Source organism: Callithrix jacchus, chromosome 5 (assembly GCF_049354715.1).
Source record: "Callithrix jacchus isolate 240 chromosome 5, calJac240_pri, whole genome shotgun sequence".
Classification (NCBI taxonomy): Eukaryota; Metazoa; Chordata; class Mammalia; order Primates; family Cebidae; genus Callithrix; species Callithrix jacchus.
In genome coordinates this window covers 70987747-71013515 of record NC_133506.1, presented here as the reverse complement: position 1 = coordinate 71013515, position 25769 = coordinate 70987747, and the positions used below count along the sequence as shown (strand labels likewise).

Genomic DNA, 25769 nt, shown 5'->3' with positions numbered 1-25769 from the left:
CTGTAATCCCAGCTTCAGGAGGCTGAGGCAAGAGAACCTCTTGAACCTGGGAGGCAGAGGTTGCAGTGAGCAGAGACTGCACCACTGCACTCTAGCCTGGGTGACAGAGCAAGACTCCGTCTCAAAAATAAATAGTAACTGAAAAACTGGGTGTGGGCTATGTGGGAACTCTCCATACTATCTCTGCAATAATTCTATAAATACAAAACTGTCTAAAAGTATATAAAAAAGAAAAAAAGAGAGAGAAAGAGTTGCCTGAGCCCTGCTCTGGCCACACAGCACTGGCAGGACAGTTAGGTAGGAAGCAGCAGGGCTGGAAAGGAAAGGGAGGCAGGGGCAGCAGGGGCTGCTTTATTTCACAAGGTACAACAGGCTACACCTCTGTCCTGCACCTGGGAACCTTGGGCACAGATGAGCAGAGCAACCACAGGGCTGAAGAGACAAAGCAGAGGAAGCCTGAGCGTGCTCCTCCCCTGTGCGGAGGGGGAGGTTGTCATTGCTGTGGTAAGGCTCCTTTTAGCCCCTCAGCTGTCCAGGGGCTAGGGCGTGAAGGGACAAGAAAACCAGGCCCAATATCCTCTAAAGTTAAACTGAGACAGGAGAGGGACACCCAAAGCAAGGGTGACATGTCTTTCCTGTTGGCTGGAGAGCCAGTCTCTGGCTGGGTTCTGGTGCCAATGGCGAAGGAAGGCCCAAGGTGAGGGCAGCGCAGAACATGAGAATCCTCAGAGAAAACACCCAGGGTGGAAGCAACCACAGAAGTCCCCTGCTGTATCCACTCTCCAGTCGTGCTGGTCGCCTTCTCCCCCTTGGATGTGACACACCCACAGCTGCCTGCTCACGGTGGGTGTCCTGCGTTGGGGCAGTCTCAACCACTGGTCTCACAGAAGAAGTCCTCAGGGAGCTCACTCAGGAGTCCATCAAGGTCATCTACAGAGAGGGTAATGATGGGTAGCCTTAGAGACAACATCAGGATTCTGTGTGACTCAGGTCCAAAATTTCTTCCCTTCAGGAGGGCCTGGTTGTCTAGCTGGGCAGGCGGCTCCTCCAGGCAATGGTACCCATGCCATTGAGCCTGAGGGTGGCCTGACTTCCACCTTCCCTCTGCTCCCCTTGTACCCATACATGACAGAAGGCAGGGGTGTAATCCCCTGGGCCTCACTGGCTGCTCCTCTCCTTCCATCCAGTCACAGTGCCAAACAGGAAGGCTTCAGAGGTCACCTAGTGCTACACTCTCATTGGCTGAGGGAGAAAGAGGGCTGGGAAAAGCCATTAGATGTGTTTAGAGTTACACAGTTCCTTAGTTGGCTTCTCATCTGACATTGGAAAACATCACCCCTTCCTCAAAGTGCCTGTGTAAAACTACAGTTCTTATATGTGGTACTTATGTCTCAGAACTTGGACAGAGCTGACCTTGATAATCCCTAGCAACATTATTTACTAACAGCAGCTAATACTGACTGAGTGCTTGCTCTGTGCCTCAATAACCATCCATAGATAGGACATCTGCGGGTAGCTCTGTTATCACCCACTTTACCTGAGAGAACAGGGTTTCAGGAGGTAAAACACCTTGCCCAAGGTGAGCACACTGAGGCTCCATCTGACACCAGAACCACTGCTGCCAACTAGAAAACTCCTGCCTACTGGATGGGATCAGGAAACTCTGGGAGTAAGACTGTCTGTAAGCTACACCCAAGAGACTAGCTCTGCATATGGCAAGAGCACTCAGTAAAAGTTTGGGGAGCATTCACGATTCCATTATGGTGACTGGCACTGTACCCAGGGAGGTAGGACTGGAATTTGCTTATAACAAAAAAGGTTGCCCTGCATTAGCTATTCTGTGACTGTCTAGAGAAACATGATATGAAATGAAGGGGAATGGCAATTGGCATGGGCCTAGGAAACTAGGAATCAGGATAAGAATCAATCAGTATTGGCCGGGCACGGTGGCTCATGCCTGTAATCCCAGCACTTTGGGAGGCCAAGGCGAGTGGATCATGAGGTCAAGAGATCGAGACCATCCTGGTCGACGTGGTGAAACCCCACCTCTACTAAAAATACAAAAAATTAGCTGGGCATGGTGGCGCGTGCCTGTAATCCCAGCTACTCAGGAGGCTGAGGCAGGAGAATTGCCTGAACCCAGGAGGCGGAGGTTGCGGTGAGCCGAGATCGCGCCATTGCACTCCAGCCTGGGTAACAAGAGCGAAACTCCATCTCAAAAAAAAAAAAAAAAAGAATCAATCAGTATTTGGGCAGGACACAGTGGCTCACGCCTGTAATCACAGCACTTTGGGAGGTTGAGGTGGGCAGATCATAAGGTCAGGAGATCAAGACCAGCCTGGCCAACATGGTGAAACCCCCGCTCTACTAAAAATACAAAAATTAGCCAGGTGTGGTGGCAGGGCACCTGTAATCCCAGCAACTCAGGAGGCTGAGGCAGGAGAATCCCTTGAAACTAGGAGGCAGAGGTTGCAGTGAGCCAAGATCATGCCATTGCACTCCAGCCTGGGTGATAGAGCAAGACTCCATCTCAAAAAAAAAAAAAAATCAGTATTTCTCTCCAGCACTATCCAGCCACCATTAGCAGCTGCCTGCTTGCAGGTCTGTCCCTATACTGAAGATATGACACCAGCCCTAATATTCTATAGTTAACTCTCTGTGACTACCAGCAACCTGGTGATGCCTCGACTTGTCTCACAAAGAAAGAGTGCAGGCTTCCAGGCAATGCAAGATTCCAGCATGAGGGATGTATGCTTTTTCACAAGATAGAATGGCCTTTATGGTTTATCCATTGGGTACACTGTGAATTAGGTTTAGTGTGAGAACACCTATCCATAATCCCATGAACTCTGGAGCCAGACAGGATTGAATTTTTGGAATTGAAAAGCTAAAGATCAGGCTGAGCGTGGTAGGTCATGCCTGCCATCCCAGTACTTTGGGAGGCAGAGACAGAAGGATCACTTGAGCGCTAGCAGTTCAAGACTAGCCTGGGCAACATGGCAAGACTCCATCTCTGCAAAAATTTTTACAAGTTGCTGGGCATGGTGGCACATGCCTGTAGTACCAGCTACTTGGGAGGCTGAGGTGGGAGGACTGCTTGAGCCTACCTGGGAGGCCGAGGCTGCAGTGAGCCATGTTCATGACACTGCACTCCAGCCTGGGCAACAGAATGAGACCCTGTCTCAAAAATTAAAATTAAAATTAAAAAAGCTAAGGACTAGATCCTGAATGGTGTTAGTTTCACCTGGGTAATGCTGCCTCCTGAGGAAGCAGCTGGCCTGACCACAAGGGGTCTGCATTTGGGCCTCACTGGTTTAGCCTGGTTCTCCCACAAACCATGTACTCCCACAAACTCCTCAGCACTCCTCTTAGCTTTGTCAGGATGGGAAATCTGCCTCTGTGGTCCAGTCATCAGCCCACAGAGGACTCAAGAGTATAGCACAAAGACAGCAGATGGACAGAGGATAGTGATGTTTCCTCCTTGTGGTTGATGTACATAACCTGGAAATGGGGGAAACCTGTGGATGACACTTTGTTTCATGAGGCTCCGCCCCATCACACTGTTAACGAGTTTGTGGCCTGCAGCCTTGCCAAACAAGACACTGTATTTGATTTCTGTAAGATTATAAAAGATCCAAAGATGTAGCCAGGAGAATTCTGGTTCAGCTATTCAACAGGCAATAGGAGAACCTCTCTTGCTCCCAGATGGGCTGACTGCCTTACCTGCTTCTGGGAGTTTTTCCTCAGGGGACACACCTGCTTCTAGGTTTTGAGCTGTTGTTCTAAAGCCTTCCTCAGGCTTTGCAGCCACATCATGCTGGAAGCCGCCTGAATCCTGGGGACAGAGGATCTGGTTACCAATGCCTATGCCCCTGAAATCCCTTCAGATGGTACCATCTCAACCCAGACAACAAAGGAACAGGTGGTGGCTCAGGAAAGAAACAAGATGGAGGAGTATGGCAGGGGCCAGTCACCGAGGCCCATGCTGAAGGGAGGGAGCCAAAACACCAAAACACCTAAAGCAGCAGATAATTTAATAAAACAAAACAAAAAAACAAACCTTTTTTGGCTGATTTTCTTTCCTAGTTCTGTTGGTATCTAATGTTTTAGGGATTCTCTTTTTTTTTTTTGAGATGGAGTTTCCCTCTTGTTACCCAGGCTGGAGTGCAATGGCACAATCTCTGCTCACCGCAACCTCCGCCTCCTGGGTTCAGGCAATTCTCCTGCCTCTGCCTCCTGAGTAGCTGGGATTACAGGCACGCACCACCATGCCCAGCTAATTTTTTGTATTTTTAGTAGAGACGGGGTTTCACCATGTCGACCAGGATGGTCTCGATCTCTTGACCTTGTGATCCATCCGTCTCGGCCTCCCAAAGTGCTGGGATTACAGGCATGAGCCACCGCACCCAGCCTTGTTTTAGGGATTCTATATAACTACAGCAGAGAGTGAAAAGGCCATTCAGAAATACATTGAGGAGTTAGCCTGGGATTTAAAATTAGCTGTTAACAATCCCCAAAGGAATATATAGCTAATATATGGGCAGGTAATTAAAACTGGTAATTTAGGCCAGGCGCAGTGGCTCATACCTATAATCCCAGCACTTTGTGAGGCCAAGGCGGCAAGATCGCTTGAGGTCAGGAGTTTGAGACCAGCCTGGCCAACATAGTGAAATCCCATCTCTACAAAAACCCAAAAACTAGCTAGGTGTGGTGGCAGGCATCTGTAATCCCAGCTATTTGGAAGGCTGAGGCAGAAGAATTGCTTGAACCCGGGAGGTAGAGGTTGCAGTGAACCGAGAACATGGCACTGCGCTCCAGCCTGGGTGACGGAGTGAGACTCCATCTCAAAAAAATAAACAAATAAGTAAAAACTGGTAATTAAATGGTTAACTAGGGTTAGCCCTAGGAAATAGGAGTGGGAAGGGTGGGATCTATCTTTTGCTTATTCTGTGCTATTTCGGTTTATTTCAAAGAAAGGTAGGCTGGGCACAATGGCTCACGCCTGTAATCCCAACACTTTGGGAGGCCAAGATAAGCCAATTACCTCTGAGGTGAGGAGTTCGGGACCAGCCTAACCAGTATGTCAAAACTCCATCTCTACTAAAAAATACAAAAAAAGGGCCAGACGCAGTGACTCACGCCTGTAATCCCAGCACTTTGGGAGACCAAGGCAGGTGAATCATGAGGTCTGGAGATTGAGACCAGCCTGGCCAACATGGTGAAACCATGTCTCTACTAAAAATAAAAAAATTATCTGGGCATGGTGTCGGGCACCTGTAATCCCAGCTACTCAGGAGGCTGAGGCAGGAGAATCACATGAATCCAGGAGGCAGAGGTTGCAGTGAGCCGAGATTGTACCACTGCACTCCAGCCTGGCAACAGAGCAAGACTCCATCTCAAAAAACAAACAAAAAAATTAGCTGGGCATGGTGGCACATGTCCATAGTACCAGCTGTTCAGGAGACTGAGGTGGGAGAATCACTTGAATCTGGGAGGCAGAGGTTGCAGGAAGCCAAGGTCACGCCACCACACTCCAGCCTGGGCGACAGAGCAAAACTGTCTTGAAAAAAAAAAAAAGTAAAAGAAAGGGTATTTTTTGGAAGTGGGGTGGAGGAGCTAAGGGGAAAGATGAGGAAAATGGAAGTGGAAAGTTGGAGCTTAGACTAAAACCTCTGTCTAAGATGATTAGAGGTCATCAAGTCAAACGTACTACAGATGAAGCAACAGCAAAGGAGGAGACAGGACTTGCCCAAGGTCAGAGTACACGTTTTCAGTACACAAGCCCCAGGTCTCCTGACCCCAGGCCAGGATCCTGGGATGGTGGTGGGGGCAGGGCATATCAAGCCCAGGCTCTGCACTCTCACCATGGAGTGGATCTGCCTGTAAGCCCATGCTCACCTCCCAAAAATGCCCGATGCTTGTCTCAGTTCCTAAAGAGGATGTCCCCACCAGTGTTCTGTGCAGCTTCCCCCTCATTTAGCAGAAGAAGAGGCCAGGAGGGAAGATACAGAGCAGGTGCTGGCTCACTTGACAGGCCATTTGTAGCTTACTGTTCTCTGAATTGCCACTTGTGGCAGATCTGACCCTTGGTCATTTACTGCCACCACCCCCTGGTAGGCCCTCCACTTGGTTAGTTCTCAAGTGACTCCTATCCTCTCAGATGTTCAAGCCTGCCATCAGACACTCAGGGATCACCAAAAAGCCAGCTGCTCCTCTAGGTACTGTTACTGAGCCATCTGGCAGGCGGCTGGATGAGGGATAGGAGAAGATGGTCCTGTCCCCAAAGATACTTTTTCACCTCAGAGAACCTGTCCCCGTTTAGACCTCTGCTCCACAGGGTGGAAGAAAGGAAGAAATCAGAAGATCCAAGCAGAAGGAAGGCCTTACCATTCCTCTATTCCATCCTGCTCCTCTTACCTTGGAGAAGCTCCCATCCCCAGAATCCGGGCTGTAAATATGGACCAGGTTGTTGGGTGTCACGTTGAGGTAGTGATTTCGAAGTGAAGGAGAAAACACTCCAATCTGAAGTCAGGGAAGGGGAAGGTCAATGTCCTAATGGAGCATTCAGAGGTGTCAGATGGCCACCTGCCTTTCACTTGGTGTCCTCTGCCTAACCTTGGTGCCAGAGGAGAACCATTTGCCACACTCTCCCCCAACACAATCCTCCATCCGCATCCACCCTGACGAATGGGGGCCAGCTCAAGGGCCACAAACCTTCCCTCAGCTCCTCAAGCCAGGGCCTAGCAATGGTTCAGCCACTCCATGCCTGGTGTTGTAGAGGAAGGTAGCCAGATATACAAAGAGACAGACATGGCGGGGGCAAGGGGGTCTCTCCAGGGGGCAGTGGTGTGGAGAGCTGCTCCCCATACCTCCTTCAGCAGCAGCACTGAACCAGGCTTCAGCTCATTCTGGCGCGTCTCCAGCAGGAACCTGTGCACTGTCCCCTGCATCTCTCCTGCAAATACCACACCGCCCATCAGTCTCGGAGTCAAGGGCAGCACAGGGACTAGTTTGGGGCCTGGCTGGGAAGTGGGTTGCTTGCTGCCTCAGTTTTCCTGTCTGCAAATGGAGAGGATGATTCCTCCTCATCTCCTGGCCTCAATGGAGCCCACTCATCAGACACCTGAGGATCTTAATTCCTTACCCGTGGGGTCCTTGAAAACCACACTGGCATCCATTGTGCTCCGAGTCAGGGACTTGATCATCACCGCCATGTTGGGGACCTTGTTTCTAGGAAGCTGCTTCAGGGCTGCCTGCTTATAAGGAGAGGCATATGCTGAGCCTTCCATGGCCCACCTGTGACTTCCCAGATCTCCAAGTGTGCCAGGGCAACTGGAGGTAGAAGGGGGCAGAGTATAGTTATAGTGATGATCTTCCTTGTGGAGAACAAAGGGTATCCATCCCATCTCTCTCTGGCAGACCTAGATTTGGCAGGTCCTTCATTTCTCTCCCCTGCTTCCTTTCTTTTTTGTTTGGGTTTTTAAATTTTTATTTATTTTACTTATTTTTATTTTATTTTTGAGATGGAGTCCCACTCTTTACCCATGCTAGAGTGCAATAGTGCAATCTCAGCTCACTGCAACCTCTGCCTTCTGGTTTCAAGTGATCCACCCATCTCAGCCTCCTGAGTAGCTGGGATTACAGGCAGCCACCACCATCCCTGGCTAATTTTTGTATTTTTAGTGGAGACAGGGTTTCACCATGTTGGCCAGGCTGGTCCGAACTCCTGACCTCATGATCCACTCGCCTCAACCTCCCAAACTGCTGGGATTACAGGCGTGAGCCACTGTGCCCAGTCTGTTTTATTTTTGGGACACAGTATCGCTCTGTAGCCCAGGCCGGAGTACAGTGGCATGATCTCAGATCACTGAAACCTGCACCTCCCAGGTTCAAGCGATTCTCAAGCCTCAGCCTCCAGAGTAGCTGGAATTACAGGGGTGCATCACCAAGCCCAGCTAATTTTTATATTTTCAGTAGTGGAAATGGGGTTTCACCATGTTGGCCAGGCTGGTCTTGAACTCCTGACCTCAAGTGATCTACCCACCTCAGCCTCCCAAAATGTTAGAATTACAGGCATGAGCCACCGCACCTGGCCTGTTCGAGTTTTTTTAAATGAGACAAGGTCTCGTTCTATTGCCCAGGCTGGGTGCAGTGGTGCCATCATGGTTCATGGTAGCCTCCACCTAAGATCAAGTGATCCTCCTGCCTCAGCTTCCCTAGTAGCTGGGACTGTAAGGCATATGCCACCACATTCAGTTATTTATTTATTTTTTTTTGTAGAGACAGGGTCTCACTTTGTTGTCCAGGCTGGTCTTGAATTCCTGACCTTGAATGATCCTTCCACCTCAGCCTAACAAAGTGCGATTACAGGTATAAACCACTGCATCTAGCACTTTTTGTTTATGTGTTTACACAGTGTTCCATCATAGCAAGCCACAGGGAGGGATATGTTGGCACATGTACTGGCATGCCTCTGCACACAACCCTTGGCCACTGGGGAGCTTTGAGGGTCGCAGTGTGCTCACCCCACCCCATCCAGGGCCTCGAAGTGCAGAGGCACCCACTCTCTCCTTCCAGCTAGGCCCAATCCCATGGATGACAGTGAAAAGGTAGGTGACTGGAAGATACAATCAAAGGGGCTTCGTGCTGCTGCTCGTATAGGCCTGGGAGCAAACAGCCCCTTCCTAAGGTGAAATTGGGCAGTGGGTCAGAGAGAGGGAGAACAATGGTCTTCCCTTTGGGTCTCAGTACCCAGAATCCTTACCTTCCGCAGCACCATGACGATGCTGTAGGTACAGAGGAAGCAGCTAGGGTCTCTCTCATCCAGGCCTAGCACAGATTTCATGGTCAGCCAGGGCCCTTGCCCAAAATCCTCCTCCACGGATGCCTGGGAACTTGCAACAATCTGGTACCACAGAGCAGAGGGGGAGCTTGTATGAATACATCTACCTTGCTACAGACTATTGATTGAGACTGGGTGGAAGGGTGACAGAGGAAGGGCAAATGCCCTTGGAAAAACTGTAGTACAATGGCCACAGTCTCTCCTTTCATTTATCTCCTAGATCAGAAAATGGCAACGTGAAATCTTTTTTTTTCCTTTTTCTTTTTTTCTGATTCCTTTGGCAATTGAAACGTGAAAATCTTGTTGCATATCACAGCTTTCATTCAGCAGGTACTCTATTTTTTCTTTTTAAAATCAGGTCCTGTCTGCAGGACTAAGTAGAAAAAAATTTTTAAAATAAAATCAGCTCCTCAGCCAGGCAATGTGGCTCATGCCTGTAACCCAGCACTTTGGGAGGCCAAGGCGAGTGGATCACCTGAGGCCAGGAGTTTGAGACCAGCCTGGCCAACATGGCGAAACCCCGTTCCTACTAAAAATACAAAAATTAGCTGGGTGTGGTGTCGTGTGCCTGTAATCCCAGCTACTCGGGAGGCTGAGACAGGAGTATCACTTGAACTCAGTAGGCGGAGTTTGCAACGAGCTGGGATCACCCACTACACTCAGCCTGGACGACAGAGCAAGACCCCATCTCAAAAAAATAAATAAGATAAAATCAGCTCTTAACTTTAACTACATTGAAGCAAAAGGCTATCCATGCTTATTTTTTGTAACAGACTCAAAAAATATTAGGGGTAGGAATCCACCACATAAATTTACAGGCTTCCAGAGTGTCTTACTCATTTGGAAACCAGTCATATTTTATTTGGGATGCTTCTAGCTTTAACAATTAACCTTCTTACATTAATACATGCTTTAGATTCAGAGTATTTGCTGCTTTGGATTTGAAATGGACTGGCGGATCTGGGGAGCTACATACAGCAAAGAGAAAAAATACTGGGGAGAATTAAAAGCAAAACTGGGTTTGAGGGCAGAGCAGGTCAACCAGAACCCCAAGAAGGAGGGAGGCTAGGTCTCACCCACCAAAGGAAACCCAGCAGAGGCAAGAGAAGGCAGATCCTTCCCAGCTCAGGTCTCAGAAACCTGATAATAAGGGCTCCTGGGACACAATCTCATAATACTTACCAGTCTCCTCCCCTGGGGGAAGATGGAGCTAGCTGGGCCTTTATTTCTTAGATGGGAAAGAAGGCTGGACCCATGGCATCAGATAATACCTGCCTGGCACCAGGACAGTCCTCGATTAATGCCAGTAAAATTGCTGCCTCCAACTACCTGCCTCAAATGTCCTTTGGTGTGTGACACCAGCAAACAGGCCTAGCCGTATCAACTCTTGATTCTCAACTCCTGAAACATGGAGAGACGTCCCTCACTCTCAAATCACACCCAGAAAGTTAACACTTACAAAGAATAAGTTACCTCTGTCTGGAATTTAGCCAGAGCACCATGGGTAGGAGTCTGAGGCGTGGAAACCATGATGTCCTCCAGACTTCTCCCACTCTGCTAAGAGAGGAGAGAAGGAGAAGGTGAGAGCAAGCTCAGCAGCTGTTATTTACAGGTACAGCTTCTTGTCTGGATTACATAATGAGTTCAGGAAACGATTAAGCACAATTAACACATATTACATCTCTCCTAACAAAAGTCTCAGGAGCCTCTTTGGCAGCTCAAAAAAGATACTTTGGGGATTGGTTTGGAAATGTGAGGCAGCTGGAGCTGGCCCAGGTGCAAAAGCCAGGGCTCCCTGAAGGGGGCAGTGACACAAACAGAGAGGCCTGGCCAGGCGCGGTGGCTCACACCTGTAATCCCAGCACTTTGGGAGGCTGAGGAAAGTGATCACCTTAGGTCAGGAGTTCAAGACCAACCTGGCCAACATGGAGAAACTCTGTCTCTACCAAAAATACAAAAATCAGCCAGACGAGGTGGATTGGGACTGTAATCCCAGGTACTCGGGAGGCTGAGGCAGGAGAATCACTTGAACCTGGGAGGCAGAGCTGCAGTAAACTGAGATTGTGCCACTGCACTCCAGCCTAGGCAACAGAGCAGGACTGTCTCAAAAAAAAAAAAAAAAAAAGGGCCCGTGATGAGCAAAGGGGCAACTTTCCCCAAGTCCTAACCCTTCCCTCCAGGGAGATCCAGCCCAGTAGAAACACAGACAGCCTCTTTGGATGTCTGCTAACATGCTAGGGAAGAGCAAGTAATAGGCAGGAATTGTTTCAAACACCCTTAAAATGGGAGGAAGAAGGCACACCTATTACAACCAGTCCAGATCCTCAGAGTCCAAGATCTGGGATCTGATCCAAGACTAGTGTAATCCAAATCTCAGCAGGGCTGTCTCCTTTTCAGCCCCAGCTTCCTCACACCTGCCACAATGAACCTTTCTGTGAATCTGAGAGCACCTTGCTCTTCTGCCTCTGTGCCTTTACACATGCTCTTCCCTGCCTTCCCACTGTAGGAACATCCACAGAGCACAGCTCCTACTCTGCCACACACCTATTAACCTCCTATTCACCCATTCAAAGCCCACTCAGCAAGCCTAAGGCAGAGCCAGTGTCTCCCTAGCACCCAGGAAATGGCCCCCATTCACACTGAGTGCTTTGTGCATGTTTGTTTGCATGTTTCCTCCATTTCACGGTAAGCACCTTAGGACAGGAAACATTTCTCTTTTAATCTCTGTATTCTCAGTTCCAGGCAAATTATCCAACACATAACAAGTCCTTAGCAAATGCGTATGAATGACTTCCTGCCGCAGTGTTAGCAAACAGTAGGCACTCAGCCAACATATGAAAAGTATGAAGTCCTAGCTGGGCAAGGTGGTGCACACCTCTATATGGGAGCTATATGGGAGGCTGAGGCAGGAGAATTGCTTGAGCCCAGGAGTTCAAGACCAGCCTGAGCAACACAAACAGTCTTTAATTCTTAAAAAAAAAAAAAAGTGAAAGAGCTGGGTATAGTGGCTCACACCTGTAATCCCAGCACTTTGGGAGACCAAGGCAGGCAGATCACAAGGTCAAGAGTTTGAGACCAGCCTGGCCAACATGGTGAAACCCTGTCTCTACTTAAAATACAAAAAATTAGCCAGGCATGGTAGTGCGTGCCTATACTTCCAGCTACTGGGCAGGCTGAGACAAGAGGATTGCTTGAACCTGGGAGGTAGGTTGCAGTGAGCCAAGATTGTGCCACTCAAAAAAAAAAGGAAAAGAGTGTCGGGTGTGGTGGCTCACGCCTGTAATCCCGGCACTTTGGGAGGCTGAAGTGGGTGGATCACTTGAGGTCAGTTCAAGACCAGCCTGGCCAATATGGTGAAACTCTGTCTCTACAAAAAATACAAAAATTACCCAGGTGTGGTGGTGGGGGCCTGTAGTCTCAGCTACTTGGGAGGCTGAGGCAGGATAATCGCTTGAACCCGGGAAGCGGAGGTTGCAGTGAGCTGAGATCACATCACTGCACTCCAGCCTGGGCATCACAGCAAGACTCCACCTCAAAAAAAAAAAAAAAAAAAAAAGGAAAAGAAAAAAGAAAGTTATGAAGTCCTCAGAGCCTTAAGTACGTCTTTCATGGTGGATTTTCCTTTTTTGAGATGGAGTTTTGCTCTTGTTGCCCAGGCTGGAGGGCAGTGGCACAATCACCGCAACCTCGGCCTCCCGGGTTTAAGCAATTCTCCTGCCTCAGCCTCCTGAGTAGCTGGGATTACAGGCATGTGCCGCCACACCCAGCTAGTTTTGTGTTTTTAGTAGCGATGGGCTTTCTCCATGTTGGTCAGGCTGGTCTCAAACTCCTGACCTCAGGTGATCCACCCGCCTTGGCCTCCCAAAGGTGTGAGCCATCACGCCCAGCCCACAGTGGATTTCCTAGCATTCAGTTCTTCCCTTCTATTTCTTCTACAGCTCTGAAAAGCCTCTCTGCACTTCCTTCCTTCCTTCCCTCCCTGCAGGAGGGAAGATATTCTAGGGCTGAACAGTGCTGGAACCCTGCTTCTCTTCCTTGCCCCCGCAAATCCTGGAAAGCCAGCTCACTCACCTGGTGAGGCAGGATACCCACTCACCTGGTGAGGCAGGAGACCAGCTGGGCCGGGGAAACGGCGAGTTTTGGCTCGGGTAGAGAGGTGCGTGGGCTGCAGGGGTGTCCGGCTGGCAGCAGTGACCAGCTGTACCAGGTGGTTGGTGACTACGGGTGTCTGCAGAGCTCCCTGTGGACCCAGGGAGAAATGGGGACCTTTTGGGGTGCCAACAGGAGACTCAATGGAAGACACTGGAGCTCGGGGTTGTAAGGATACCCAAGGAAATAATCCAGAGCTAGTCCTTGAGGGAGTAGAACAGCTTGAGTTGGGAGTTAGAGGTCTGGGTACACGAGCTTTGCCACTTAACCAGGAACATGGAGACTGAAATGGCTGACGAGGGAAACGATTTTGAGGGCTGCTCTGAATGGTCCCTCTAGCAGCTTGGAGAGGCTGGAGTGCTTGAACAGGGGGGCCTCGTGGACACACTTCCCAGTGGGCTTGCTGAGTGGGAACTGTTAAGGCAGTTGGGACAGGAAGGTGACTCGCAGCACCAGGTCTCAAGGGGGACTGTGGAGTCCTACAGTCGAGGACAGGATCTAGAGGCTTATCCTGAGCTGACATGATACCAGCTTTGTGGGTGGCAGGCCCTGGCCCCTTCTGGCATGATCCACTCAGATCAACTACCCGGGCCTTTTTAGCCAATACGGAACCTTCCCGCTGCTCGGCAGGCAGAATTGATGTGGCCTCACTGCTGACTCCACGTTCCAGCTCCATGCCAGGCTCCTCCAACTCCATGCTTGCCAGGACCTTATCAAATTCGTCTTGTTCAGGCCCCTCAAAGCCACCAACTTGCTGCTGTTGGCTCCCAAAGGTGAGTAGGGGGTGTGGGACTGAGGACTGGGGTCTTGCTGGCTCTCTGGGCACTTCTGTCACTCTTCTCTGATTGCCAATCCAGCTGCTGGAAGTAGAGACGGGCCTTAGGTGAGCTGTTCCTGCGCATGATGGACGGCTGTCAGCACTGGGCATGCTGGAGGGAGGGAGGCAGAGTTCCGGGGTTGGCAGGCCCAAAGCCTCTGAGGGAGCAGTGGGGTGTAACGGCAGCAGCCTGGAGGACTGTGCCTGCACAGTCTCCTGTAGCCTAGAACATATAGGTCTCAGGTGCACAGCATTCACAGGCAGCGAGCCAGCAAACCGGTTCTCTGCATCCTCCACAGCAGACAAGAAATCCTACAAGGAAGCAGAGATGGCAAGTCTTGGCATCTGGAAATCAAGAGCCCCTCTGCTTTGACTGTTCAAAGCAGTGGCATGTATGTTTGTGTGTAGATGTTTGCAAACAAGAAACCAAGCATGAGGGCTGGGCATGGTGGCTAATGCCTGTAATCCCAGCACTTTGGGAGGCCAAGGTAGGAGGATCACTTGAGGTCAGGAGTTCAAGACCAGCCTGGCCAACATGGTGAAACCTTGTCTCTACTAAAAATACAAAAATTAGCCAGGCGTGGGGGCACATACCTATAATTCCAGCTACTTGGGAGGCTGAGGCAGGAGAATCACTTAAACCTGAAAGGCAGAGGTTGCAGTGAGCCTAGATCATGCCACTGCACTCCAGCCTGGGTGACAGAGTCTCAGTCTCAAAAAAAAAAAAAGGCTGGGTGCAACGGCTCACACCTGTAATCCCAGCACTTAGGAAGGCCAAGGCAGGCCGATCACCTCAGGTCACCAGTTCAAAACCAACCTGACTAACATGGAGAAACCCCACCTCTACTAAAAATACAAAATTAGCTGGGCGTGGTGGCGCATGCTTGTAGCCCCCAGCTACTTCGGAGGCTGAGGCAGGAGAATCGCTTGAACTCAGCAAGTGGAGGTTGCAGTGAGCCGAGATTATACCATTGCACTCCAGCCTGGGCAACAAGATCAAAACTCTGTCTCAAAAAAAGGCATGACCAAAACCTAAATGCAAAAAAAAAAAAGAGGCATGAAAGGTCTGTCTCTTACCACCTCTGACCTGATCCATGGGCCTACCACAAGGCTCTATCAAAAACACTCAAATCTAAGGCTAAGTCTTCAGGTAGCTTCTCTTTTTTAGCCTTCATGGGTGAAGAGAGGGGCAGTTAGGACAGCAGGAGAAGCAAATGTTACAGAGCAACAAGAAGTCAAATCACTCTAGGTCACACAAAAGCCATCTCAAGGGGACCACTTTCTGGTGTCTGGCCTGTTATCTAAACAGGGATCTATCCAGCTGGTCATGCTGCCTGTCCTTAGGCTCACTCCTCATCCCCAGGAGACACTCCTGTGCTCTTTCTCTTTCTCTCTCTCTCTCTCTCTCTCTCTCACACGTACAGACACCCACACCCACAGAGAGAGCTACCCTTCAGTAAGCCAGAGAGGCCTTGAAGCCAGCAAAAAAGGCAGAAGTTAAATATAGCTTTTCAGGCAAGTTAAATTAAGTATGAATTCCAGTTGGGAAGCAAGGTGAGACTGACAACTTCAAGAGCAACAGACCTGTTCTGAGGGTGGTTTTGAGTCAGAACTGCTGATTTAACTGACAGGAGGGTCCCCACCATCCCCACCCTCTGCTGCCGCACTGGATTGTCTGGGCTAGAAAAAGGCTTTTTCCTGCTTTGTGTATTATTGAGTGAGACCCATACTCAGGCAGGACCACCATAGGACTCAACAATCATAATAATGACCAAAACTCTAGCAGTAATAAAATCCTGATGACTCTAGAGGTTGATGGATCTCTCTTCACCCAAAGAGCTCACTCTCAGACATGACGTCATCTGCCTTAGGAAGGGGGAAGGGACTGATCTGCCACTGTCAGGGAACAGAAACTTCAGCTGTCAGAGTCCTTTACTCTAATTCTGTTACTTGCCTAGCAGTCCCGCCATCACCTGGTAAGACCCAAGAGGGTCATTTTAACAGTCACTTTTTCAGCTTGTAATCACACATCTCCAACGCTGAAAGACAAAGACAAGGACACAACTCCTTGACAAAACTGGCAGTTGTAAATTATTCATAAAAACGAAAATCAGGACGGAGCCGCTGGCTCACACCTGTAATCCCAGCACTTTGGGAGGCCAAGGCAGAAGGATCACTTGAGCCCAGGTGTTCAAGACCAGCTTGAGCAACTAAGTAAGACTCTGTCTCTACAAAAAAATTAAAAATTAGCCGGGCGTAGTGGCTCACGCCTGTAATCTCAGCACTTTGGGAGGCTGAGGCGGGTGGATCACAAGGTCAGGAGTTCAAGACCAGCCTGACCAACAGGGTGAAACCTCGTCTCTACTACAAATACAAAAAAAATGAGCTGGGCATGGTAGCACACACCTGTAATCCCAGCTACTCAGGAGGCTGAGGCAGGAGAATTGCCTGAAGCTGGGTGGCGGAGGTCGAAGTGAACAAAGATCATGCCACTGCACTCCAGCCTGGGCGACAGAGTGAGACTTGGTCGCAAAAAAAAAAAAAAAAAGAAATACAAAAAAATATTTAAAAATTAGCTGGGCATGGTGGCACACATCTGTGGTCCAAGCTACTGAGGAGGCTGAGGTAGGAGGATGACTTACACCTGGGAGACTTATACCTGGGAGATCAAGCTGTGATTATGCCACTGCACTCCAGCCTGGGTGAGAGAGAGAGACCCTGTCTCCAAAAAAACAAAGAAGTTCACACACTGGGGGCTGTCAGGGGCAGGGGAGTAGAGAGCATGAGGAGGAATAGCTAATGCATGCTGCGCTTAATACCTGGGTGATGGGATGATCTGTGCAGCAGATGACCATGGCACATGTTTACCTATGTAACAAACCTGCACATGTACCCCTGAATTTCAAATAAAAGTTGAAGAAAGAAAAAAAAGAAATATCCCTGGCTGACCCATTCCCAGAAATTGATTTAATTGGTGTGTAGTAGGGCCTAGACAAGGGTAATTTTAATGTTTGAGTTTGGATCTAGTCTCACTCCACATCTTGTGATTAGACAGAGGGAAGGGAAGAACATCTAAGGCCGAAGAACGTCCCTCATATTGTAAAAGAGAAAACAGAAGACCAGAGAATAAAGTGACCTGCCCTGATTTACACAGCCAATTGCTGACCCCTGGCCTCCTGCCATCCAGTAACTATGCTGTCTCTTACGTGGTTCTGGCTCTACATACACTGCCTTTCCCACCACAAGTATGTTATCACAGAGGTGAATTAAATCAGCTAGATGACACAGCTGCCAGGAAAGAGCCCTTATAATTCAAGGTATGACAATTAGGCAACTCATCTCTCTGTTTTTTTGTTTCTAAGACAGTTAAGTAGGTTGTTTACATTTCTCATCACTTCTCAGCCTCTCACAGACAAAAACATATACCTGTCAACTAAAAGGAGGCTGGTGCAGGCTACCGAGTGTTTACATATTAAGACCACCTCTGATCACGAGCACTTCCCTACCTCATCTTCAAACTCCTCTTCCACAGCAAACAGCTTCTGCAAACTGCACGCCTGAAAAGAAAACAAACCAATTGGGGCTGAGGAGAAATACTGTTTCCAAGTACATTCTGCCCACACCCTGCTTCTTCCTAGCACTAACAATACCATCAGGTATATTATATTTGTTTGTTTTTGCTAGGGCTGGGAAAGGAATAAGAAATAAGAAGAAACGGGACTTTGTTAAAGACTTAAGTGATCTAGGGCTGGGTGTGGTAGCTCATGCCTGTATTTCCAGCACTTTGGGAAGTCGAGGTGGTTGGGAGGTCAGGAGTTCGAGACCAACCTGGCCAACATGGAGAAACCTCATCTCTACTAAAAATACAAGCATTAGCTGGGTGTGGTGGCTCATGCTTATAATTACAGTTAGTCGGGAGGCTGAGGCAGGAGAATTGCCTGAACCTGGGAGGCGGTGGTTGTACTCCAATCTAGGTGACAGAGTGAAACTCTGTCTCAAAGTAATAAAAAGACCTAAGTGTTCTAAAATGCTTTCTTAGCTAGGTGTACTGGCTCACGCCTACAATCCCAGCTACTGAGGTGGTTTGATCCCTGAAGCCCAGGAGTTTGAGGCTAATCTGGGCAACACAGTGAGACCTGCCTCTTTATTTTTTGAGACAGAGTTTCGCTCTTATCACCCAGGCTGGAGTACAGTGGCACAGTCTTGGCTCACTGCCATCTCTGCCTCCCGGGTTCAAGCAATTCTCCTATCTCAGCCTCCTGAGTAGCTGGGACTACAGGCACATGCCACTACATCCAGCTAATTTTTGTAGTTTTAGTAGAGACAGGGTTTCACTACATTGGCCAGGCTGGTCTGGAACTTCTGACCTCGTGATCCGCCCACCTCTGCCTCCCAAAGCGCTGGGATTATGGGCGAGAGCCACTGTGCCCAGCCAAAAACTCTTTTTTGTAACATAATCCACTCTGATCCATCTGCACTAACCCTGGAAGGGAGGAAAGAGGGCAAAGGGAAGGCCGCCTAGGGGAGCAAGGGCAGTTTTCCAGGACTGTGCACATGGGTCTAAACATTTTGGTTTTGTCTTTTGTTTTGAGACAGGGTCTTGATCATAGCTCAGTGCAGCTTCAACCTCCTAGGCTCAAGTGATCCTCCCACCTCAACTTCCTGAGTAGCTGGGACTACAGGTGTGCGCCATCATGCTCAGCTAATTTTTTTCCCCCCATAACAGTCTTGCTCTGTCTCCCAGGTTGGAGTGCAGTGATGTAATCTCAGCTCACTGCAATCTCCACCTCCTGGGTTCAAGCAATTCTCCTGCCTCAGCCTCCTGAGCAGCTGGAATTACAGGCGCCTACCACCACTCCGGACTAATTTTTTTGTATTTTTAGTAGAGATGGGGTTTTGCCATGTTGGCCAGGCTGATCTTGAACTACTGACCTTGTGATCTGCCTGCCTTGGCCTACCAAAGTGCCAGGATTACAGGTGTGAACCATCAGGCCCAGCTTAATTTTTAAATTTTTGTAGAAAATTTACATTGCCCAGGCTCATCTTGAACTCCCAGGCTCAAGTGATTCACCGTGGCCTCCCAAAGTGCTGGGATTATAGATGTCAGCTGGGTTCGGTGGCTCACTCCTGTAATCCCAGCGCTTTGAGGCCAAGGTAGGTGGACCACTTGAGGCCAGGAGTTCAGGAGCAGCCCGGCCAATAAGGTGAAACCCCATCGCTACTAAAAATAGAAAAAAATTGGAGGGTTGGCAGGTGAAGAAAAAAAAAGGAAAAAAATTAGCTGAGGTGGTGGTACCCGCCTGTAATCCCAGCTACTTGTGAGTCTGAGGCAGGAGAATTGCTTGAACCTGGGAGGTGGAGATTGCCGTGACCGCAGATCGCCACTGCACTCCAGCCTGGGCCACAGAGTGAGACACTGTCTCAAAAAACAGACAAGCAAACAAACAAAAACAGGTGTCAGCCACGGCGCCTGGCTTGAGCCTAAGGATTTTGCAACATCTCAAAGGTTCGCCTGAGGAGCCTTATGTCAAACATAAGAGAAACTACCATAAATCCAAACACTCCGGCATAGTGGCATTGCTTCTGCAAATGAAGCCAGTAGTTTCTCTACCTAATCTAAAGCCCCAAAAAAGGGTCCCAGGAGGGTAGGATGCCCCAGTCCACGGCTCCTTTTTAGCCAGCAAGGCTACTGTAGCCAGCTCCAGACGAGTGTCAAACCCAGAGCAGGGGTGACGCCTAACCCCAGATCCCCCGGCAGCAAGAGCTACAGCTTGCAATACAGCCCCCAAGACTCCAAGTGTCAGGGTGGATGGGGTGGACGGGAGGCGGAGGCTGCACTGAGCCGAGATCGCGCCACAGCTGCACTCCAGCCTGGACAACAGAATGAGACTTCGTCCAAAAAAAAAAAAAAAGTGGAAGGCGTGGGGGCAGGGAAGGGAAAAGGATGGACCCAAGTGGTAGTGACGATTGAGTGCACTGGGAATGGAGGTTTTCCCAGGAGGGCAGGAAGACTACGGGAGGGAAACTGAGGCCCGAGGGAGGTGAGTGCTTTCGCAGGGTCTCCATTTGAACGCGGGAGGCAGAAGCTGCAGTCATCCACGACAAGCCCTGACTAGAGCCCAGGTCTCCCGACTCCGCCGAGCCCCCACCCGGACCCGGGTCCTGCAGCTTGCGCGGAGGGCCTGGAACCCCATGAGGAGTTCCGGAGGCCCGCGTGGCCCGGCGGCCTGGTAACCCCCAGGCTGGGCGCGGCATTACCATGACGACGGCGAGTGGGCCTCGGCGGGGAGGTTGGCCCGACCCGACACCCTGAGTCCGGGGAGTCACCGGGGCCTCGGAAACGACCCAGGTGGAAAGCTTGGACTCCGAGGGGCAGTACGCCCGGGGTGGCGTCAGAGGGAGGCGTCTCGGCGATATAGTCGGAAAGTCGCCGGGAGGCTGGGGTCAGGCGCTTCAGGGCGCATTCGAAGCCGCCGCCACTCCGGCGTCTCCGCCTTCTTAAAGGGGCAGGTATGTTTCTTTCCCGCCGACACAAAGGCGCTTCTCCCCCTAGTCTTCCGCTCTGGTCTTAAAGGGGAAACGGATGAGCTCTCCGCCGTCCCCCGGCTACTTGGGCCCAGTCGGCTTGTTCAGCACACGTTCAGGTAAGAACAAGCAAGGCGAATCTTGGCCCATGACGCCCAATCCTACTCCCGCTCCTTTCTTTTCCGTTTTCTTTTTCTTCCCTTTTTTTTTTTTTTTTTTTGAAACCGAGTCTCTCCCTGTCGCCCAGACTGGAGTGCAGTGGCGCGATCTGGGCTCACTGCAACCTCCGCTTCCCAGGCTCAAGCAATTCTCTTGCCTCAGCCTCCCAAGCATCTGGGACCCCAGGTGCCCGCCACCATGCCCAGATAATTTTTGTAATTTTAGTAGAGAGGGGGTTTCGCCATATTGGTCAGGCTGGTCTCGAACTCTTGACCTCTGGTGATCCACCCGCCTCAGGTTCCCAAAGTGCTGGGATTACAGTTGTGAGCCACCGCCCCGGTCAGCTTTTTTTTTTTTTTTTTTTTGAGATGGAGTCTCACTCTGTCGCCTAGGCTGGAGTGCAGTGGCACGATCTCGGCTCACTGCAACCTCCGCCTCCCAGATTCAGGCAATTCTCCTGCCTCATCCTCCTGAGTAGCTGGGATTACAGGCGTGTGCTACCATGCCCAGCTAATTTTTGGCATTTTTAGTAGAGACGGAATTTCACCATCACAGACAAAGGCCTGGCACAGTGGCTCACGCCTGTAATCCCAACACTTTTGGAGGCCGATGCAGGCAAATCACCCGAGCTCAGGAGTTCGAGACCAGCCTGGTCAACGTGGTGAAACCCTGTCTCCATTCAAAATATAAAAAATTAGCCAGGCGTGTGGCGTTTGCCTATAGTCCCAGCTACTACTCACGAGACTGAGGCAGGAGAATCTCTTCTTGAACCGGGGAAGTGGAGGTTGCAGTAAGCTGAGATTGTGCCACTGCACACTAGCCTGGGCGACAGAGTGACACTCCATTTCAAAAAAAAAAAGGCCAGGCACAGCGACTCATGCCTGTAATCCCAGCACTTTGGGAGGCTGAGGCGGGTGGATCACGAGATCAGGGGTTTGAGACCAGCCTGGCTAATGTCGTGAAACCCATCTCTGCTAAACACACACACACACACACACAAATTAGCCAGGCATGGTGGCATGTGCCTATAGTCTAAGGTACAGGAGAATCGTTTGAATGCAGGAGGCGGAGACTGCAGTGAGCTGGAATCACACCACTGCACTCCGGCCTGGGCAACAGAGTGACACTCCATCTCAAAAAACAAAAATTAAGGCTCGGCGAGGTGGCTCACACCTGTAATCCCAGCACTTTGGGAGGCCAACGCGGGCACATCACCTGAAGTCAGGAGTTCAAGACCAGTCTGGCCAACATGGTGAAACCCTGTCTCTACTAAAACTACAAAAAAATTATCCAGGCGTGGTGGCGGGCGCATGTAATCCCAGCTACTCCAGAGGCTGAGGCAGGAGAATCGCTTGAAACCAGGAGGCAGAGGTTGCAGTGAGCCAAGATCGTGGCATTGCACTCCAGCCTGGATGACAAGAGCGAGACTTCATCGCAAAAATAAAATGAAATAAATTAGCTGGGCATGGTGGCTCATGCCTGTAATCCCAGCTACTCAGGGGACTGAGGCAGGCGAATTGCTTGAACCTAGGAGGCGGAGGTTGCAGTGAGGCAAGATCGCTCCACTGCACTCCATTCTGTGTGACAGAGTGAGACTGTCTGAAAAGAAAAAAAGGAAAAGAAAAGGGGTTAGCAGGCTTATCTCTCTTTTTTTTTTGAGACGGAGTTTCCCTCTTGTTACCCAGGCTGGAGTGCAATGGCATGATCTCGGCTCACTGCAACCTCCACCTCCTGGGTTCAGGCAATTCTCCTCTCTCAGCGTCCTGAGTAGTTGGGATTACAGGCACGCGCCACCAGGCCCAGCTAATTTTTTGTATTTTTAGAAGAGACATGGTTTCACCGTGTTGACCAGGATGGTCTCAATTTCTTGACCTCGTGATCCACCCGCCTCGGCCCCCCAAAGTGCTGGGATTACAGGTGTGAGCCACCAAGCCTGGCCACAGGCTTATCTCTTTAATGATCAGGTTTGAGGATAATGGAGACTCAGACCAAAAAGGAAGGGATGGCTTCAGGAAATGGGAAAAGCAGGTGCTGGGCCTTGGGCAGGAGGACCTACCCCAGAAGACACCAGGTTCCTAGCTGTGAAACAGGGTGCAAAGAGAGCGTAATGAGGTAGATTCTGATAGCACTATCATTTAACCCATTACAGCCAATACTTCCTGGCACTTTCTGTGTGCCAGGCACAGTTCTAAGGTCAATGTCTTGCCCAAGCTCTCATAGCTTCTAGGTGGTACAGCTGAGATGAAGAGGCAGTCTGAGTTCAGCATCTCCAGGTGCCTTATACTCTGATGACAGGCCTTATCAGCTCTTGTCTGGACTACTGCTGTCGAGTCTTCATGGTTCCCCCAGTCCAAGTTCTCCTTCTTTCTATCTTTCCTTCCTTTGTTTCTCTTTCCTTATTTTTTATTTTTTTGAGACTGAGTCTTGTTCTTGTAACCCAGGCTGGATTACCAGTGTAACCCAGTGGCACAGTCTCAGCTCACTGCAACCTCTGCCTACTGGGTTCAAGCGATTCTCCTGCCTCAGCCTCCCGAGTAGCTGAGATTACAGGCACCCGCCACCACACCTGGCTAACTTTTTTATATTTTTAGTAGAGACAAGGTTTCGCCATATTGGCCGGGCTGGTCTTGAACTCCTGACCCCAAGTGATCCGACCACCCTGGCCTCTCAAAGTGCTGGGATTACAGGCATGAGCCACCACATCTGGCCTGTTCTTTCTTTCTAACATGTAAATGGGGTCCTATTTTTCACTGAAAAGTTCTTCAATCCTTCCCCAGTCACTGGAGGATGACATATAAAACCCGGAGGACCAGCCGGGCATGGTGGCTCAGGCCTGTAATCCCAGCACTTTGGGAGACCAAGGCGGGTGGATCACGAGGTCAAGAGATCGAGATCGTCCTGGTCAACGTGGTGAAACCCCGTCTCTGCTAAAAATACAAAAAATTAGCTGGGCATGGTGGCGTGTGCCTATAATCCCAGCTACTCAGGAGGTTGAGGCAGGAGAATTGCCTGAACCCAGGAGGCGGAGATTGCCGTGAGCCGAGATTGCGCCATTGCAATCCAGCCGGGGTAACAAGAGTGAAACTCCGTCTCAAAAAATAAATAAATAAATAACCAAGGACCTGCAGTACTCTGGCATCTGCCTCCCTGCTTTATCTGGTCTCACAACCAATCCATACCAATCCCTTTCCACCCCACTCATTTTTCTTTTTTTGAGATGGAGTCTCACTCTGCCACCAGGCTGGAGTGCGGTGGCACGATCTCGGCTCACTACAATTTCTCCCTCCCAGGTTCAAGTGATTCCCGTACCTCTGCCTCCCAAATAGCTGGGCCACAGACATGTGCCACCACGCCTGGCTAATTTTTTTTTGTTTTTTAATTTTTTGTATTTTGGTAGAGACAGGGTTTCATCATGTTGGCCAGGATGGTCTCTATCTCTTGACCTCATGATCTGCCGCCTCAGGCTCCCCAAGTGCTGGGATTACAGGTGTGAGCCACCACGCTCAGCCCTTACTCATTTTCAAGCCCTGACTCTCTTGCTGCCTTCTACAAGAAGCCTTTTTTTTTTTTTTTCTGAGATGGAGTTTCACTCTTGTTACCCAGGCTGGAGTGCAATGGCGCGATCTTGGCTCACTGCAACCTCCGCCTCCTGGGTTCAAGCAATTCTCTTGTCTCAGCTTCCCGAGTAGCTGGGACTACAGGCACGTGCCACCATGCCCAGCTAATTTTTGTATTTTTAGTAGAGACAGAGTTTCACCTTGTTGACCAGGATGGTCTTGATCTCTTGACCGTGTGATCCACCCGCCTCGGCCTCCCAAAGTGCTGGGATTACAGGTGTGAGCCACCGGGCCTGGCCTGCCTTTTTTTTTTTTTTTAAAGACAGAGTATTACTCTGTCACCTAGTCCTGGCATGGTCAGGGCTCACTGCAGCCTCAGCCTCCCAGGCTCAAGCACTCATCCTGCTTCAGCACACCCTCTCCACCCCCACACGGTCCCCTCCAGGTACCTAATTTATTATATTTTTAGTAGAGATGGGGTTTCATTATGTTGCCCAGGCTTGGTCCTGGATGCAAGCAATTTGCCCACCTCGGCCTCCCTCAGGATTACAGACCTGAGCCACTGAGCCCAGCCCAAGAAGCATTTCTTTACGGTCCCAGGTAGACCCAGGTTTCCTTTTTGGGTCTCTGCATTTTGGGCCCATCTCCATTACAGCTTAGGTCTAGTGGACGCCTATATTGTCTTCAAGTTCCCTTCATCCTTCCCTGCTGGACTTAATACTCCTTCAGAGCAAGACTGTGGCTTTTCACCTTTGTGAACCAGCATGTGGCACATTGAAGACACTCAGAAAATGGGTTTTCCGGGCACGGTGGCTCATGCCTGTAATCCCAGCATTTTGGGAGGTCGAGATGGGTGGATCACTTGAGGTCAGAAGTTCAAGGCCAGCCTGCCAACATGGGGAAACCCCGTCTCTACTAAAAATACAAAAATTATCTGGGCATGGTGATGTGTGCCTGTAATCCCAGCTACTCAGGAGGCTGAGGCAGGAGAATTGCTTGAACCTGGGAGGTGGAGATTGCAGTAAGCAGAGATCTTGCCACTGCACTCCAGCCTGGGCAACAGAGTGACAGAGTGAGACTCCATCTCAAAAAAAAAAAAAAGGGAAGAAAGAAATGGCTAGCTCCATTCCTGGCCTATTAACAGGACCTTAAACAAATATGGGTTCCCTTCCTCCTTACTTCAGTTTGCAAACATGTGCTGGGAAGTGTTATGGGAACCACATGGCTTGGGTTTGTATCTATTTCAGTATACTTGCAAATGCATTTCACCCTAATTTGAATTTTTTTTTTTTTTTTGGAGACAGAGTCTTACTCTGTCACTGAGGCTAGAGTGCAGTGGTGGGATCCCAGCTCTCTGCAACTTCCACCTCCTGGGTTCAAGCAATTCTCCTGCCTCAGCCTCCCAAGTAGCTGGGATTACAGGGGTGCACCACCATGCCCGGCTAATGTTGTGTATGTAGTAGAGACGGGGTTTCACCATGTTAAGCAGGCTGAGCTTGAACTCCAAACCTCAGGTAATCCACCTGCCTTTGTCTCCCAAAGTGCTTGGATTACAGGTGTGATCCACCGAGCCGGCCCCTAATTTGTATTTTTATCCACCAAACAGTTGTATTCACGTCAGTGTGATGACATACAACTTTTATATGTTTATCTTTACATTTGCCTTGGTATGGACGGTGGCATATTTGGATAGGAGTGTGTATACACACTGAGAATTTTA

At 49.9% G+C, this 25769-nt stretch overlaps 1 protein-coding gene across 6 annotated transcripts; it reads right to left on the bottom strand.

Moving 5' to 3' along the window:
* Nucleotides 1-321: 321 nt before the first annotated feature.
* Nucleotides 322-20314, bottom strand: HROB (homologous recombination factor with OB-fold). 6 transcript variants are annotated; one of them, XM_035303053.3, is made up of 10 exons: nt 20067-20314; nt 17315-17365; nt 12939-14120; nt 10316-10399; nt 8765-8905; nt 7145-7253; nt 6870-6955; nt 6418-6522; nt 3724-3835; nt 322-930 (listed from the first exon to the last, which is right to left on the bottom strand). In XM_035303053.3, the coding sequence occupies exons 1-10, from the start codon at nt 20067-20069 to the stop codon at nt 869-871; spliced, it is 1935 nt and encodes a 644-aa protein (XP_035158944.2). In that variant the 5' UTR covers nt 20070-20314; the 3' UTR covers nt 322-868. The 6 variants fall into 6 exon arrangements, 5 of the variants coding, with proteins under 5 accessions (XP_035158944.2, XP_008994969.3, XP_035158942.2 ...); XM_008996721.6 differs by having other exon boundaries at nt 733-930; nt 7145-7256; XM_035303051.3 differs by having other exon boundaries at nt 733-930; nt 7145-7256; nt 10316-10396; nt 20067-20291.
* Nucleotides 20315-25769: the final 5455 nt, after the last annotated feature.